Source organism: Calypte anna, chromosome Z (assembly GCF_003957555.1).
Source record: "Calypte anna isolate BGI_N300 chromosome Z, bCalAnn1_v1.p, whole genome shotgun sequence".
NCBI lineage: Eukaryota > Metazoa > Chordata > Aves > Apodiformes > Trochilidae > Calypte > Calypte anna.
In genome coordinates this window covers 51,612,937-51,625,597 of record NC_044274.1, presented here as the reverse complement: position 1 = coordinate 51,625,597, position 12,661 = coordinate 51,612,937, and the positions used below count along the sequence as shown (strand labels likewise).

The window sequence follows — 12,661 nt, the reverse complement described above, 5'->3', positions numbered from 1 at the left end:
GCGATACCTGTGAAGATAATGACATTTCATCTTGTCTACACAGCAGTCCTGAGCATTAGACTGTTAATACTTCCATATATGCCAAGCAAACACAACCTGGATCTTTAAAGTGAAGAACCATCCAGCTGCACAAGGCAGTTATGGAATGACTGAAGTGTAAATAAGATGCAATACAAGTGCATTGATATAAACCAGCACCCTGCAATGGCAGTTGCTGCAGAAATGCTGCCACTCACCTGCTTATTGCTCTTGGCATAGCTGAGTCCTATCCCTTGCACCATTTGTCCTGTGTATCCTGGGGGACAGGTCTCGCATCGGAAACCTGGAGCAGTGTTCACACATCGCACTCCAGGGAAGCATGGGTTGTAACGACACTGCAAAGAAAACAATGAACCAAGCACACGTTTGTGCTTCAGTGACATCCAGACTCTGCACAGACGTGCACAGACCTTTCAGTCAAAGACAGTGCTACATGCAAAGTCTGTAGGTCTTCTGTTCAGAGCTGGCTTACAGAGGAAAGTGTCTCCGCAGCTATTTCTGACCTTAGCAGGTCTTCGGCTATTTCTGTAATTTAAGAAACACTTGTAATCTTCCATTATAGACTGTAGCTGATGCCCTAAGCTCTGAGCCCCAGTCCTTCCTTTTGCTGGGCAGGTTCTCCTGCCTGAAGAGGGCGACATCCCCTTGCGAGGGTCTGGACCATCAGGAAAGCCATGTACTCCAGCCCACTGAATGGTCCTGCAATTGTGTTTTTTAACATGGAACCATCAGCAGCTCTTTACCTTATTTATATTTGGGCAAATCTCTTAGCCAGGAATAAGCCCAATGAACAGGGTTTGTCAGTGGCACCTACACTTTTCCAGATTGGAGGACCACACACCATGCACTTCTCCCAGACCAGAGGCACCACTGGCTTCGTTCCCTCGTGTGGTTTTACAGAACAGCTGTGACCCATTTTGTTGGCCTCACGGGTGCCATTCTGGGAATCACATCCCCCCTTGCTGTACTTCCAGCATCAACTCTAGCCACAAGGTAGTATTTTTGTAAGAGTACCAAAAACATCAACACACCATCATGCTGCATATAGCTCAGAGACAACAACAGAAGAGTCAGAAATAAATATAAATGAGTTTTTAAAATATGCCCTCCCCCCCCTCCCCCTTTCATAGCTAACATCAAAACTTCCACAAGATGGTGGTAGGTGAAGCTGAAAGATATCCACACCTACCACAAAGATAAAACTTGTAACCAAACAAGGTTCGGGAGGGAGCAAGGAAAGGGATGTTTAATACCGAAGCATGTCTGATGGAAAGACTGGTTAGCAGAAGGTCCACAACTAGCACAAGATAAATGTGAAACCTAAGACAGACATTTTGTGCTCCGTATTTGCTGTGGATTTTTTATAGTAGGCAGAAGAGGGCGCTCAGATTACACAGAGCAGAGATGCAGCTGCCGAGATACAGAGCATCAGCATTTGAAAGGAATGCCTTCAAACGGGTAATAAGGGAGAGTACTGCAGAGCTGTTTGCTGCCTCAGGAAAGATGATGGCATCTCTTTGTGAAGAAGCTTCTAGATTTGTCTTTTTCAGAATTTGTACATGAGCTCATTTTTAAATGCTAATTATTAGGAAGTAAAGAAAGAGTTTGTTCAGTAGAAAGGTGCTCTCCCAAAAGAGATTCCAAAAACCAAACCAAAACAAAACCAAAACAAACAAAAAACCCAAACCAAACCAACAAACAAACAAACAAAAAAACAACCTCAAAATCCCAAACCTACTTTCCTTCTTAGTCTCAGCTCACTCAGGAAAACAACTAGTATGACACATCCCCTCTTGTTATACTATGAAAAGTTACTCATTTTTTCCCCTTGCGTAACCACAAGTGAAAACCCAGCTGTTATAGGGGATAGTTACTGGAGAACAAAACCACACCAGACTAGGTGACATTTTAGTAGCAGCATCCAAATAAGCAAGACTTCCTCATATAAGGAAGACTGGATCTCTATGACACCATTGTGGCAAAACATCCTTGCTGTTTCTAATGTGAGATTAGGTCTGCCATGTGGCAGGAGCATGAAGGCACATCTGTCTCCAGTGGCAGAGCCCAAGTGCTCACAGAAAACCAGGTAGTGTCAGACTACTCTCTGCTTACTTTCCCACCACTGCTGTCACAGGTATAGGTGCTCCAAAGCTGAAAATGGCAGGGAGGAGATTATTGCCATGCTCTGTTCCAGTCTGAGAATGGCTCAGGAGGTGGAACCCAGCTGTACTGGTGGGCTCCACCTAAGCTGGCTTGAATCTCTCACCGTGCTTCTCTGTGGCATGAAACTCACTCCACAGCTGTCTCAGCTTCACCTCTTACATTCACATTTCAGAGCTTCACCTCCATTTTTTGCACCTTATGTTGAAGCAGATACAGTCCATGTGATGTGAAGCAAAACAAAAGACATCATCTACAACTCTGGAAACTGCCACACTCAACCCACTTTTCCTCTGAAAGGTCTCTTTTTCACTTATAGAAGTTGGGCACATCACATCCTCTATACAGATGGCCTACAGGATGGAGTAAACCAAAAGACCAGTCAACACATATCTCCTCTTGGCAAGAAAGGAGATAAAAAAAAGGAACTGCTTTTTCTGTTTCACATCACTAGGCAGGTATGTTGGTAGCACTGTGCTGTTCACAGGCACAGTTAATGACTAATTCTCCTGGGTCCCTGCTCTACTCTATCCAGATGGCTTTTTACAAAAATCACCAAAGAGTAATGGGAAAAATCACCAGACAAAAAAACAAAAAATAAATAGTGAAGTTGTAAGTGGTTTTCTTGTTTATGTTCTAAATAATTGTGACATTCCAATTAACACAGGTTTTATTTAACTTTTTAAGATACTGGAAATTTATTAACTCAACCTTCAATACAAGCAAGCTCTGAATTTCTAAGGAATAGCACAAGGAAAAAAAAACTAAGTCAACATTATCAGCTTTCAACACAACCAAAGAGAAGCAAAAAGGAACAATAACAATATATGTTTATTTTCTTTCACAGACTTTTAAGGTAAGGCTGAAAACATGACTCCAGTTTGGGTGGAAGAGAAGACTTTAGTCTCCAAGGCTGGTTCAGGAGGGCTACAATTTAAAGAAACAAAATTCGTATTGACAAGAAATGCTTCTGCCTTGTAACAGGAGCCATTGTATATTCTTGTATAATAGAAACAGCAATATCAAAAGCAAGCTTTGGGTTTTTTTTTTTTTCAACCATTAAACTCCCTTAAGTGACTTTTCAGCTCATCAGGGTATTTCAAGTTTTCACACATATAATCTCCATAAAGTTGCAGAAACAGCAAAACAGGGAGGTAGAATTGATTAATAATCACTGTACAAGCAGATAGTACATGCTAAAGACAGCAAGCATCAGCAATCCATTGATATCTATGATATGTTTGCTTTTTTTTTTTTTTATGCACCGAAAGTCACTGCTTTACCTCATCGATATCTGAGCAGGTAACTCCATTTCCTGTGAGCCCTTCAGGGCAGGGGCCGCACTGGAATCCCTCTGCTGTCTCCATGCACCTGACCCCCCTGAAGCAGGAATTAACTTCACATTTGGGCTTACTGCGCCTAGGAAGCTGAGTTGGAAAACTCACAGTTCCCAAACCTTTAATTCAGAAAAAACAAAAACAAAACAAAAAAATACCCAGTTTCAGTGACTGAAAGAAATACACACTGTGACATTCAGCTGGCAAGTGTTCTGAAGAGGTCCCCAAGATGCTATGCAGCAGGGGCCTCATGTTTGTGCACTGTGCTGTGGGGGAAGGAGACTCCACGCTGGGAATGGCCCAGCAGTTTGTTGTATCACCTGACAGGGAAAATTAAGGCTATTTTGTTAAGTCCACGTGCTTCTCCTGTCTGCATGTGGGAGCGCTCCTACTGGGTTAGTCCCAGCACAGATCTGCTGCGGGCCAGGAGAGGAAACTCTGAAGAGCCAGAGATCTTGGGTGGCTCAATGGACTCAAGTGTTAAGGCACAAGGTGTTTATCTGGCTAAATGGGCAACACTTTACACTTTGTAAGAGAAACAGTGCCATGGTTTCACATGAGTGTATCTGACAGTCTACTAATAGGAGGAATAAAGAGGCAGGAGCTGGCAGCCCACAGACACGCAGTTGGACACAGGAGAACACTGACTGCAGGGAACAGAGACCATCCATGTGGGAATGCAAAGTCTGGAGACTCGGGAAGGTGCTGAGCCTTGGCACTAGTGCATGCAGTACTTGAAGACTTTGGCATTTATTACACATAACCTAGCTCAAGCTCAACTTAAGTTTTGGGGAGACTGACAGACTGGGAGAAGAAATCAAATAAAAGGTCTCATAAGCTTAAGGCTTTTTGCCCTACCCACTGAGGGAGTATTTTGCTTTTCATACTGAGCATGTGTGTGTCCTGATCATCAGCTGTGTAGCAGAGTCCCCATAGTGGCATGTGAAAAAACATTTCTTCCTTCCCTTTAGTGAAGAGATGGAGACCACCTTTTGGGTGTTACTGCTGTCAACCAGTGACTGCCTTCTCAGAATCTGATTAGTTTTGGGTAGACTGCATAGGCCCTTTCTCAGAGCATCAGTCTTATTGAGACTGTTTATCAGTTACCTTGCAGGCAATGACTGCCACCCCAGGAACATGTGGCACAGCTTTGTGACAGAGCAAGCACTGACAAAACAGGGTGAGTGGTACTGCTTGGTTTTGTGAGGTTTTATCCCCCAATAAGTGATTGTTTTATCTATGAAAACTGAAAGATTTTTGCCTGATGAACATCTACTTTAAATTTGTGTTGAATACATCCAGAGCTTTAGTCACAGCATTTTTAAAGAGAGTATTTCTTAGAAATCACTTAAAGCTGATGCAACAAATTGACTGTTGATGCAATCAACAATCAACAAAACAACTGTACATCTTAACTGGTTGCCTTTTACATGCAGTAACAGGAATACTCACCACATGCCTGACACTCGGCTATGGTATTTCTCAGAAAAGTTGTTTCTTTGACCTTGAGGATATAGAAAATAAACATTATTTGGATATAGGCAGCTTCAATTTGCCTTCTGGCAGCTTCAGGCTGCCAGGAATCATAATTATTTTTCCCCAAGATGCCACTCAACCATGTAACATAGGACCACTATCTTAAAATGAGGTGCTCTTTGTAGTCCCTAAAGATTAAGACAATGATAATGGTTATACTTCAGTTCATCTTCCATTAACAGGACCTTTAAGAGTTACAAGCTTAACTGAAGACACGTGCTAGAGCAATTCCAGTTCTGATACCCACCAGTAAGTGTAATAAATGTATTTTCCACTCTGTTCAAGAGACCTACTTTTAACAGTGGGCCAGGATGGCTACAGTAGTACTTTTCCACTAGACACTAGATTTTCTGGATCTGAGTAAGAAGATCCCTTATAGTCCCACATTCAGTGGTCTTGCATAGTATGCACAGGGTACCAGGACCTATGTGGTTATTTCTCTTCCACTGACACATGCTCTGAGGCAATGCGCTCCACACAAGAGCTTATAGTTTATTTGATTTCTGCCCTGACTCTGTCAAATGTGGCAAACTTGGGCTACTTCACTCTGAAGCCTTCATGCATACCTGTTGTCTGAGAAGGTCTTTTACATCTCCCAGTATTTGGTTCATTTGCATCATCTGACCCATCATTTGCCTATGAAAATCCCCTGAAAAGAAACAGCAATGAAAACGAGCGTACAGTGAATACAACTCCTTAAATTGCCATGGTGATTTCTGAGATACAAGATGGCTACACTGTGAAGAGCCTAGTAGGACAGACATGGCTCTTTTGTTAACTCTGTAGGAACCCTTAGAGCAAACACGGTATCTAGCTCCAAATTTTATAGAGCAATTTGCACGAAATCAAGCCTTTTCTGGACTAAACTCCAGCGTATACCACAGAAATAGGCTACACAGAAACCAGTCCACAGTGAGAAAAGAAGTCTGTGATTTTCATACTGTCATCTCTGAATCTGTGATTTTCATACTGTCATTCATACTGAATCTCTTCCCTACTGGGAAGCCACTCTCCATAACTGTTTTCCATGTCACTACAACTGATTCCTCCACACTTCTCAAAATTAAGTTACCCAGATTTCTGAGCAAGCTTGCTGTGCAGCTCCAACCATGCATCAATAGTTCCTGCTCTGACAAAAACATCACTTCCAATACCTGCACCAGACATTTGGCTTTTCTTCCCAAAGGCAGCTCATCCCACTGGAAACAAGCTTCATGGCTGTGTTTGCTTCTGGGGGATTCAGAGTTTGTATGGATTCACAAAACTTGTATTCAGCTTGCTATGAACTCACACCAAACCCAGTTCTTGATACCAAGAAATTAACAAGAAAATTAACAAGAAATTAACAAGACCAAAAGTTACACCTGTAATGAGCAATAGCGAAAGGCAGGAGCCAACTCCAAATCTTCAGGCAAGACTCACCTATTTAATATAACATTGGTTTTGACTCAGTGACAGAGCAGAAGCAGAAAGCATGTTTAGCATGCTTAGCAGAGCAGCTCATGGGAGTTTCTGTTTGTAGCTCACTTCTGACTTTGTAGCTCTCCCATTCAGCTACTTGTTTACTTCTCCAAGTCAGTACATCAGAACAGATCTAACAAATACGTGCCCTTTTACCTTCTAACCAGGCAGGATATTTTTATATTATGCTCAATGGCTTCAGGGAGGTTTATTCATGGGTTACTTCTGTGAGTACTGAAAACCTATATGAAAAATGTTTTTCTTAATATTTACCCCATTGTTTTCTACTTCAAAGTATGTCTGTTTCCAAAATTTCTAGTGGGAATAGTCCAACATCTCACATAATATGCTTTCCCCATTTCAGATCTTCTCATTGAAATACCAAACAATTTTCAAGACTCAGAAATAACCTGTTCCAGAACCAATCTCTGTTGAAGTCCCAACTTTGTCTTATTTTGATCTGGGAGTAAGGCAGCAGTTTTTACTATCACTGGTATTTTAGCATCCCATGATGGAACCAAGCCTGCAGGCTGTTGTGACAGTTGCTGGGGTCTGTTCTTATATTACTTGTTTTTTTGTTGTTGTTTTCAAACAAAGACTTCTTTTGACTGAGATCTGCAAAAAATTCCTTATGTTTCAGATACTGTTTCCTGTGTAGCACCTAAATCAAAACCAGATCCATTCTGTGCAGTTCAGTTTTGTAGACTGTTAAACTTTAAGGTGGACTAAACAAATCATACTGCCGTGAACTGCATGTCCTGGTTGCAAATTTAGACAGCAGAGCAGAAACAGATGACCTCCGACGGAGTACTTTTTTCTCCTCCATCTAAAGCCAAGTCCCTAAGGCAGGCCCCATCTGCAGCAGAATGACTGGTGAGCAGGGTTAAGAACTCAGAGATGCCTTTCAGGGAGCTGTTGGTCCACAGTGTAGTGTAGGGTGGCTTTTCTCAGGAGTGTGAAAGGTAAGCAAAAGGTACAACCTGAAGCTATACAGTGATCTGTAGGTCTACCATGTAGTCTCTCTCATTCATACCCCACATACCAAGGCAGGTCCTCAGTTTAGCCAGTCCCTAGCTTTGTAGGGACAGTGTCAATAACAACCTGAGCAACAGAACGGTTTTCACCAGTAAAATTACCACCAGTAATTTAATTCAAAGAAAGATCTGAAAAATTACTGTCCCATTAGGAACTGAAGTCCCTTGACATGCTGACTCTCCATAAGCTTGAGGTCATGTCATTCTCTTCCCAGTATTGTGCATCTGTAGTTTCCTATGCACACAGAAAATCCAAATGCACAAGTTCAATATCTGTCAGATCATCATGCTCTCATCTACAGAGCACAGGTGTCTCCATCTCACAGACAGAACACAGAGGGAATCCTGCTGCCACTGCAGTGAGCAATAACCACTCATGCAGTCAAAGCCACGTACAGTTATCCAGGTCCAAACCTCTCCCAAGGATTTTCTAATTTATATGAAAAATTTATACAAAAACACATGCTTTTTACAAGACATACAGGTCTCACAATACATGCACAGATTTGCACCTCAGGTTTTCTGGCAAAATTGTGGTTGTCTGCTATATTCCTCCTGTAAAAGGGCACTGTGAGGCAAAAAATGCAAGGCAGCTAATTTAATATTACTGTTGAAACATGTCCACCTTTTTCTTTCTTTGTGAATTTGATTATGTAGACTTTTTATATATTCATAAGCTGTTTTACTATTACTAATTACTATTACTAATTCCACTTGCATAAGCAACTGAATTGGGGAGGCTTAGACAGATAGAGGCAGCCAGAGAGAGACACCATCTCTCTGTATTCCTACTGTTTGTATTGTTGATTAACGAGGAAAAAATTACAAATGAGAAAGATGCAGATCTGCAAACTGGAAACTTTACTCACAGAGCTGTGAGTTTTTCTGGGAGGAAACACCAAACTACCCTTCCCTTCTAACTGCAAATGTCTGCCGGTTTAGGTAAAAAGAGACCTCTGATGATACAGCTCTGGTGTTTTGGTTTTTTGTTTCCCCCTGACTATATATGTTAAGAAGCTAGCAGACAGAAGCATATGCAACTGAGGATTTACATAGCTAAAAGGCAAAACACTGCACACCACTGCTGCCTGCATTCATGTAATTTACTCAGGATGCTCTCATAAAATCTGTGTATCTTGTCTTTCTTCTAATCAAAAGTAGCAAGCCTGCAGGTTTGGGTTTGGCAGGGGGGGGCAGGGAAAGGTTTGACATCTCATGGATCCTATTTCAAACCTTGAACTCAACACTGTTTTTTTGTCATGGCTGTCACATATTCACATATCAATGTACTGCATGTAGAGTGTAAACCCAGTTTTCTCACTCAAAGTCACAGCAGAAAGGCAGATCAATAATCACTAAGAAGAGGTACAGATGGGGCAGTCTAGCCCAGATGTGCTGTGTTGAGAGGTTAGAGAGCATCCTGGCTCATCACAGGAGACCGCACTCATACCCAGGGGACCTGCAGGAATCCCAGGAGGTGCTTTTTCCCTTTTCCCTTTTCCCTTTTCCTTTTTCGTTTCCTTCCCTTTCTCTTCCCAGCCCAAATTACCTAAATCTCCAGGCTCCAGTTAGGCTTGGAGCAGTCCCAGCAGGTGACAAAAGCTTCAGCTACCTTACAGAAGGATAAGTGGTTGCAATCTGAATTCTTTTAATATTAAGCTGACACAAGCCCCTCATGATCACAAAAGTTTGTCTTCCAAATTAGGCTAAAAATCCTCTTTCAATCCTTATAGATTCCTCCTTCACTAGAGTAATAACTTACTGCTCTATCACCAGCAGCAGTGACTGTTTTCTCTCCAAACTGAGCTATTTCTAAAACACTGACACAAAATTATCATGGCCATAATTCAGTTAAACAATTGTTAATACTTGTCTGTAGAGCTTCTCCACATTTTTACTATTCACCACATTAGCTTTTTTTGCACTGGAATCCTAAGAAACAATTTTAACTCCTATTTGCAGACCTTACCGCTGTACTGAGGAAAGGATTCGATTTGTTGAAGAAAACAATCCTGCAGGTTCCCCACTTGGTTAAGTGTTCCTCCAACCACCAGCTTCAGCTCATCTAGAGTATCCTGGATTCACAAGAAAAACAGAGCTCATAGTTCTAGTACAACAATGGGAAAAATTGTGAAGTATCAGACAAAGTAAATTCATTTTTTGGAGGCTGTCCCTTTCCTAAGCATGCAGGGCTTCTACACCATCCCCTTCAGGACCACCCATTACTAATGGAATGGTAATAAAATTCATAACATTTGCCTTGCAGATTTTCACACAGCTGTGTTTTTATTTTGAACCTTTTTTTCCCTTTCCAATTCATATGATCTTACATATCAAGAAGTTCACATATTTTTATATCTGCAGCATGGAAGAATTATTTTGGTTTTGTTGAATCCAAAGCAACCTATTTTTCTCCCCCTCAGACATGTTTACATTTATGACAGGAATATGGACACCTTAGTGATTCAAGGAAACAGCCTTGGAGGGAGAATGTTTTTGCACCTTCTAATGATATTTTTCACTAATGACAGTGGAAGATGCTTGTGGGAGATAGTTTACCTTGGAGTGCTGATACAGAGATGGCAAGAAACTTTGCCAAAGCCTGACCAGCAGACAGGGGAAGGGAAGCTGGACTCTCATACCACATGAGCCTCCCTCTTTTTTCTCTTTTTAGTCCATGTGATTTATCATGAATAAGAAAGCCACATACACAGCCAAGCATTGCTTGTATTGAGCAGCCACAAGGTGATAAAGTGCTGCCCCTGCTGCATCAAGCAATTCCTTGCAAAAAGTCCAGTCCCCAAGAAACACCTGAACTGAAGTGAGGCAGTAATTGATTATTTTTTTTTTTAATTTAATAAGCTAAAAATTGTATTTAAAAGTAATAGCATAACTATAACTGGGTTCAATGAAGCTAAGATTTCACCTGTTCCACAGGGAACTTCCATTTACCTTTATTTCAAAAGGTAACACCCAAGTATTATTGAAGCAGCACTGTACAGAACTAGGGTGCTGTGAGGGGTGAGGTCTGGATTCAGTGATCCAGAGGATTCTTAGTGATTCCTCTAAGTGCTCAACCTGCTCCCAGTTTTCCCACTCACCTGTGGCTTCTCCTGGAAAGTGCGCAACTCTACTGCTGCCGTTCTCCAAGACAGACCTGAAAAAGCTCTTGGCAGGTCCTGAATAGCACCTACTTGCAGGCAGTCCAGATACAAGTCCATCCTGCTCAATACCTGCTGCAGGCCACTCAGCCACAAGATCACAGCATGAGGTTTCCCATCAGCGAGTTGGATGTTACTAAAGATCACTGAATTCAGCTTCCCATCACTCTTCAGGTAGCGCAGCACCACTAGCACAAAATAGACAGAAGGACTGTCAGAGGACAGCAGATTACCCAAGGATGATCAAGGAAGATCCAGTATTTTTCCATGTCAGCTTTTGCAAATGCATCCCATATTTAGGTATAAATAGTGATTATAAATTGGACATTGACTCTCAGAGCAGGATTACCAGAACTCTTGTGTGACTCCACAAGTGCTGCCTGCACAGTTTTTTTTCCTGCTGTGTCCAGGCCCTCAACTGGGTTAACCAGTTGCACTGGTTAACTTATAGTGCACAATCTGCTAAAATACAATAAATATATGGTGAAGGTAAAGGGCGTAGCAGTCAGCACTTTGGCAGTACATATCTGATAGATATAGAAATAATCTGTAGCAGAAATGTACAACTAGAAAAATCAGTTTCAGTGATGTGGCATTTGGATAAACCATCTGACAGTGTAGCCAAATGCACCATTAAAGAAAAAAAAAAAAAAGAAGCAGTATTCCAAGCCAATAACTTGCATTTCTCTGTTAAAAATAGCAAGTAAAACAAAAAAAATAATTCAACTGCTTTGTAAGGCATTAGAGAATGACATACTTGATAATTCACACATCAAAATACCATTTTTTGAAGTAAAATACAACCACCAAATAAACACTACAGCAGACAAGCAAAAACTTACATGCTGCATAATATTTGAAAAATGTCTCTTTCACAAGGAAATTGGATTGGTAAGCTAGGATCTGCAAGCTACATCTCTTAGACTATCTAGTTCTCTCCACAAAATATCTCCCTGGCTCTACGAATGCATATCTGCAGAGCAATGAGCTGAGTGGGGCATAACTATAGAAGGGCATAACTATTCTACAATATTAGACAGATCTTGTTTCAAAGATCCCATAGGTCACCAGCCTGTACATTCCTTATTTCCTCATTACAACAATTAAGTTGACCAAGGAGTCAAGCTGCACAGATACCAGGCACATAGACATTTAAGTGCTGCCTCTTGTGAACAACTCTTTGAAGTTCACAGAGGGCAGCTGCTGTTCCATCAAGTGAGAGCCCACAAACACCTTCAAGAAACATGAGGCCAACTAAATATTGTAGATATAGTGGAGGGAAAACTCTTATTAGCTACAGAGCTAGTAGCACCTGAACTCATCCCATTTCTATTAATTAAAAAAAATTATCCTCCCATCCCTCCACGACTACTGTACTTGATGCTGTGATACCTCTGTTTGTTGGTGACCTGAATTACTGGGTACATGTTCCCTACTATTTTTCCAACTGTTCGGTCTAATGGTTAAAAGAATCCACACTTATACCAGCACGAACAGGGCAGGGTAGATCTCCAACTTCAAAGTCTACACTTGTGCTAAGTCTCAGCAGCTGTGATCAGTATCAGGAATGTTTTCACTCCTGTCTATATCAAAACACTGCCACAGCTGAGATTTCCACAGAGGTGCATGAGGTCACCAGTAGCTTGCTAAAAGGTAGCATTTCTTGGTAAACTCAAAGATCTGTCAAGACAGTATACATTGCAGGCATTTTATTTATGTGAATATTATGCACTCCTGGTCATATAAAGGCAAGTCTTTGGATCTAGGCCCTGCATTCAGAGTGATCAAGCTCAGCAGTAAGCTAGAAAAAGAAAGAGGAGATGGTGGCAGGGTCCAGAATGGATGCTGCCAGAACACTTTCTGGACAAAGAGCTGTTTCTCTTGGGAGGAGGCTCATGTATTCTTTCCTCAACCAAAGCCAAATGCCCATCTG

General features: G+C 41.5%; 1 protein-coding gene across 1 annotated transcript in view; it reads right to left on the bottom strand.

Moving 5' to 3' along the window:
- The window catches only part of THBS4 (thrombospondin 4), a 36,422-nt gene that overhangs the window by 17,192 nt on the left and 6,569 nt on the right, over nt 1-12,661 (bottom strand). Inside the window, exons 3-8 of the mRNA XM_030467072.1 lie at nt 10,669-10,916; nt 9,537-9,642; nt 5,639-5,721; nt 4,989-5,040; nt 3,483-3,655; nt 237-374 (exon numbers count right to left, since the gene is read on the bottom strand). Coding sequence (XP_030322932.1) covers nt 237-374; nt 3,483-3,655; nt 4,989-5,040; nt 5,639-5,721; nt 9,537-9,642; nt 10,669-10,916 — 800 coding nt within the window. The remainder of the gene's footprint in view (nt 1-236; nt 375-3,482; nt 3,656-4,988; nt 5,041-5,638; nt 5,722-9,536; nt 9,643-10,668; nt 10,917-12,661) is intronic.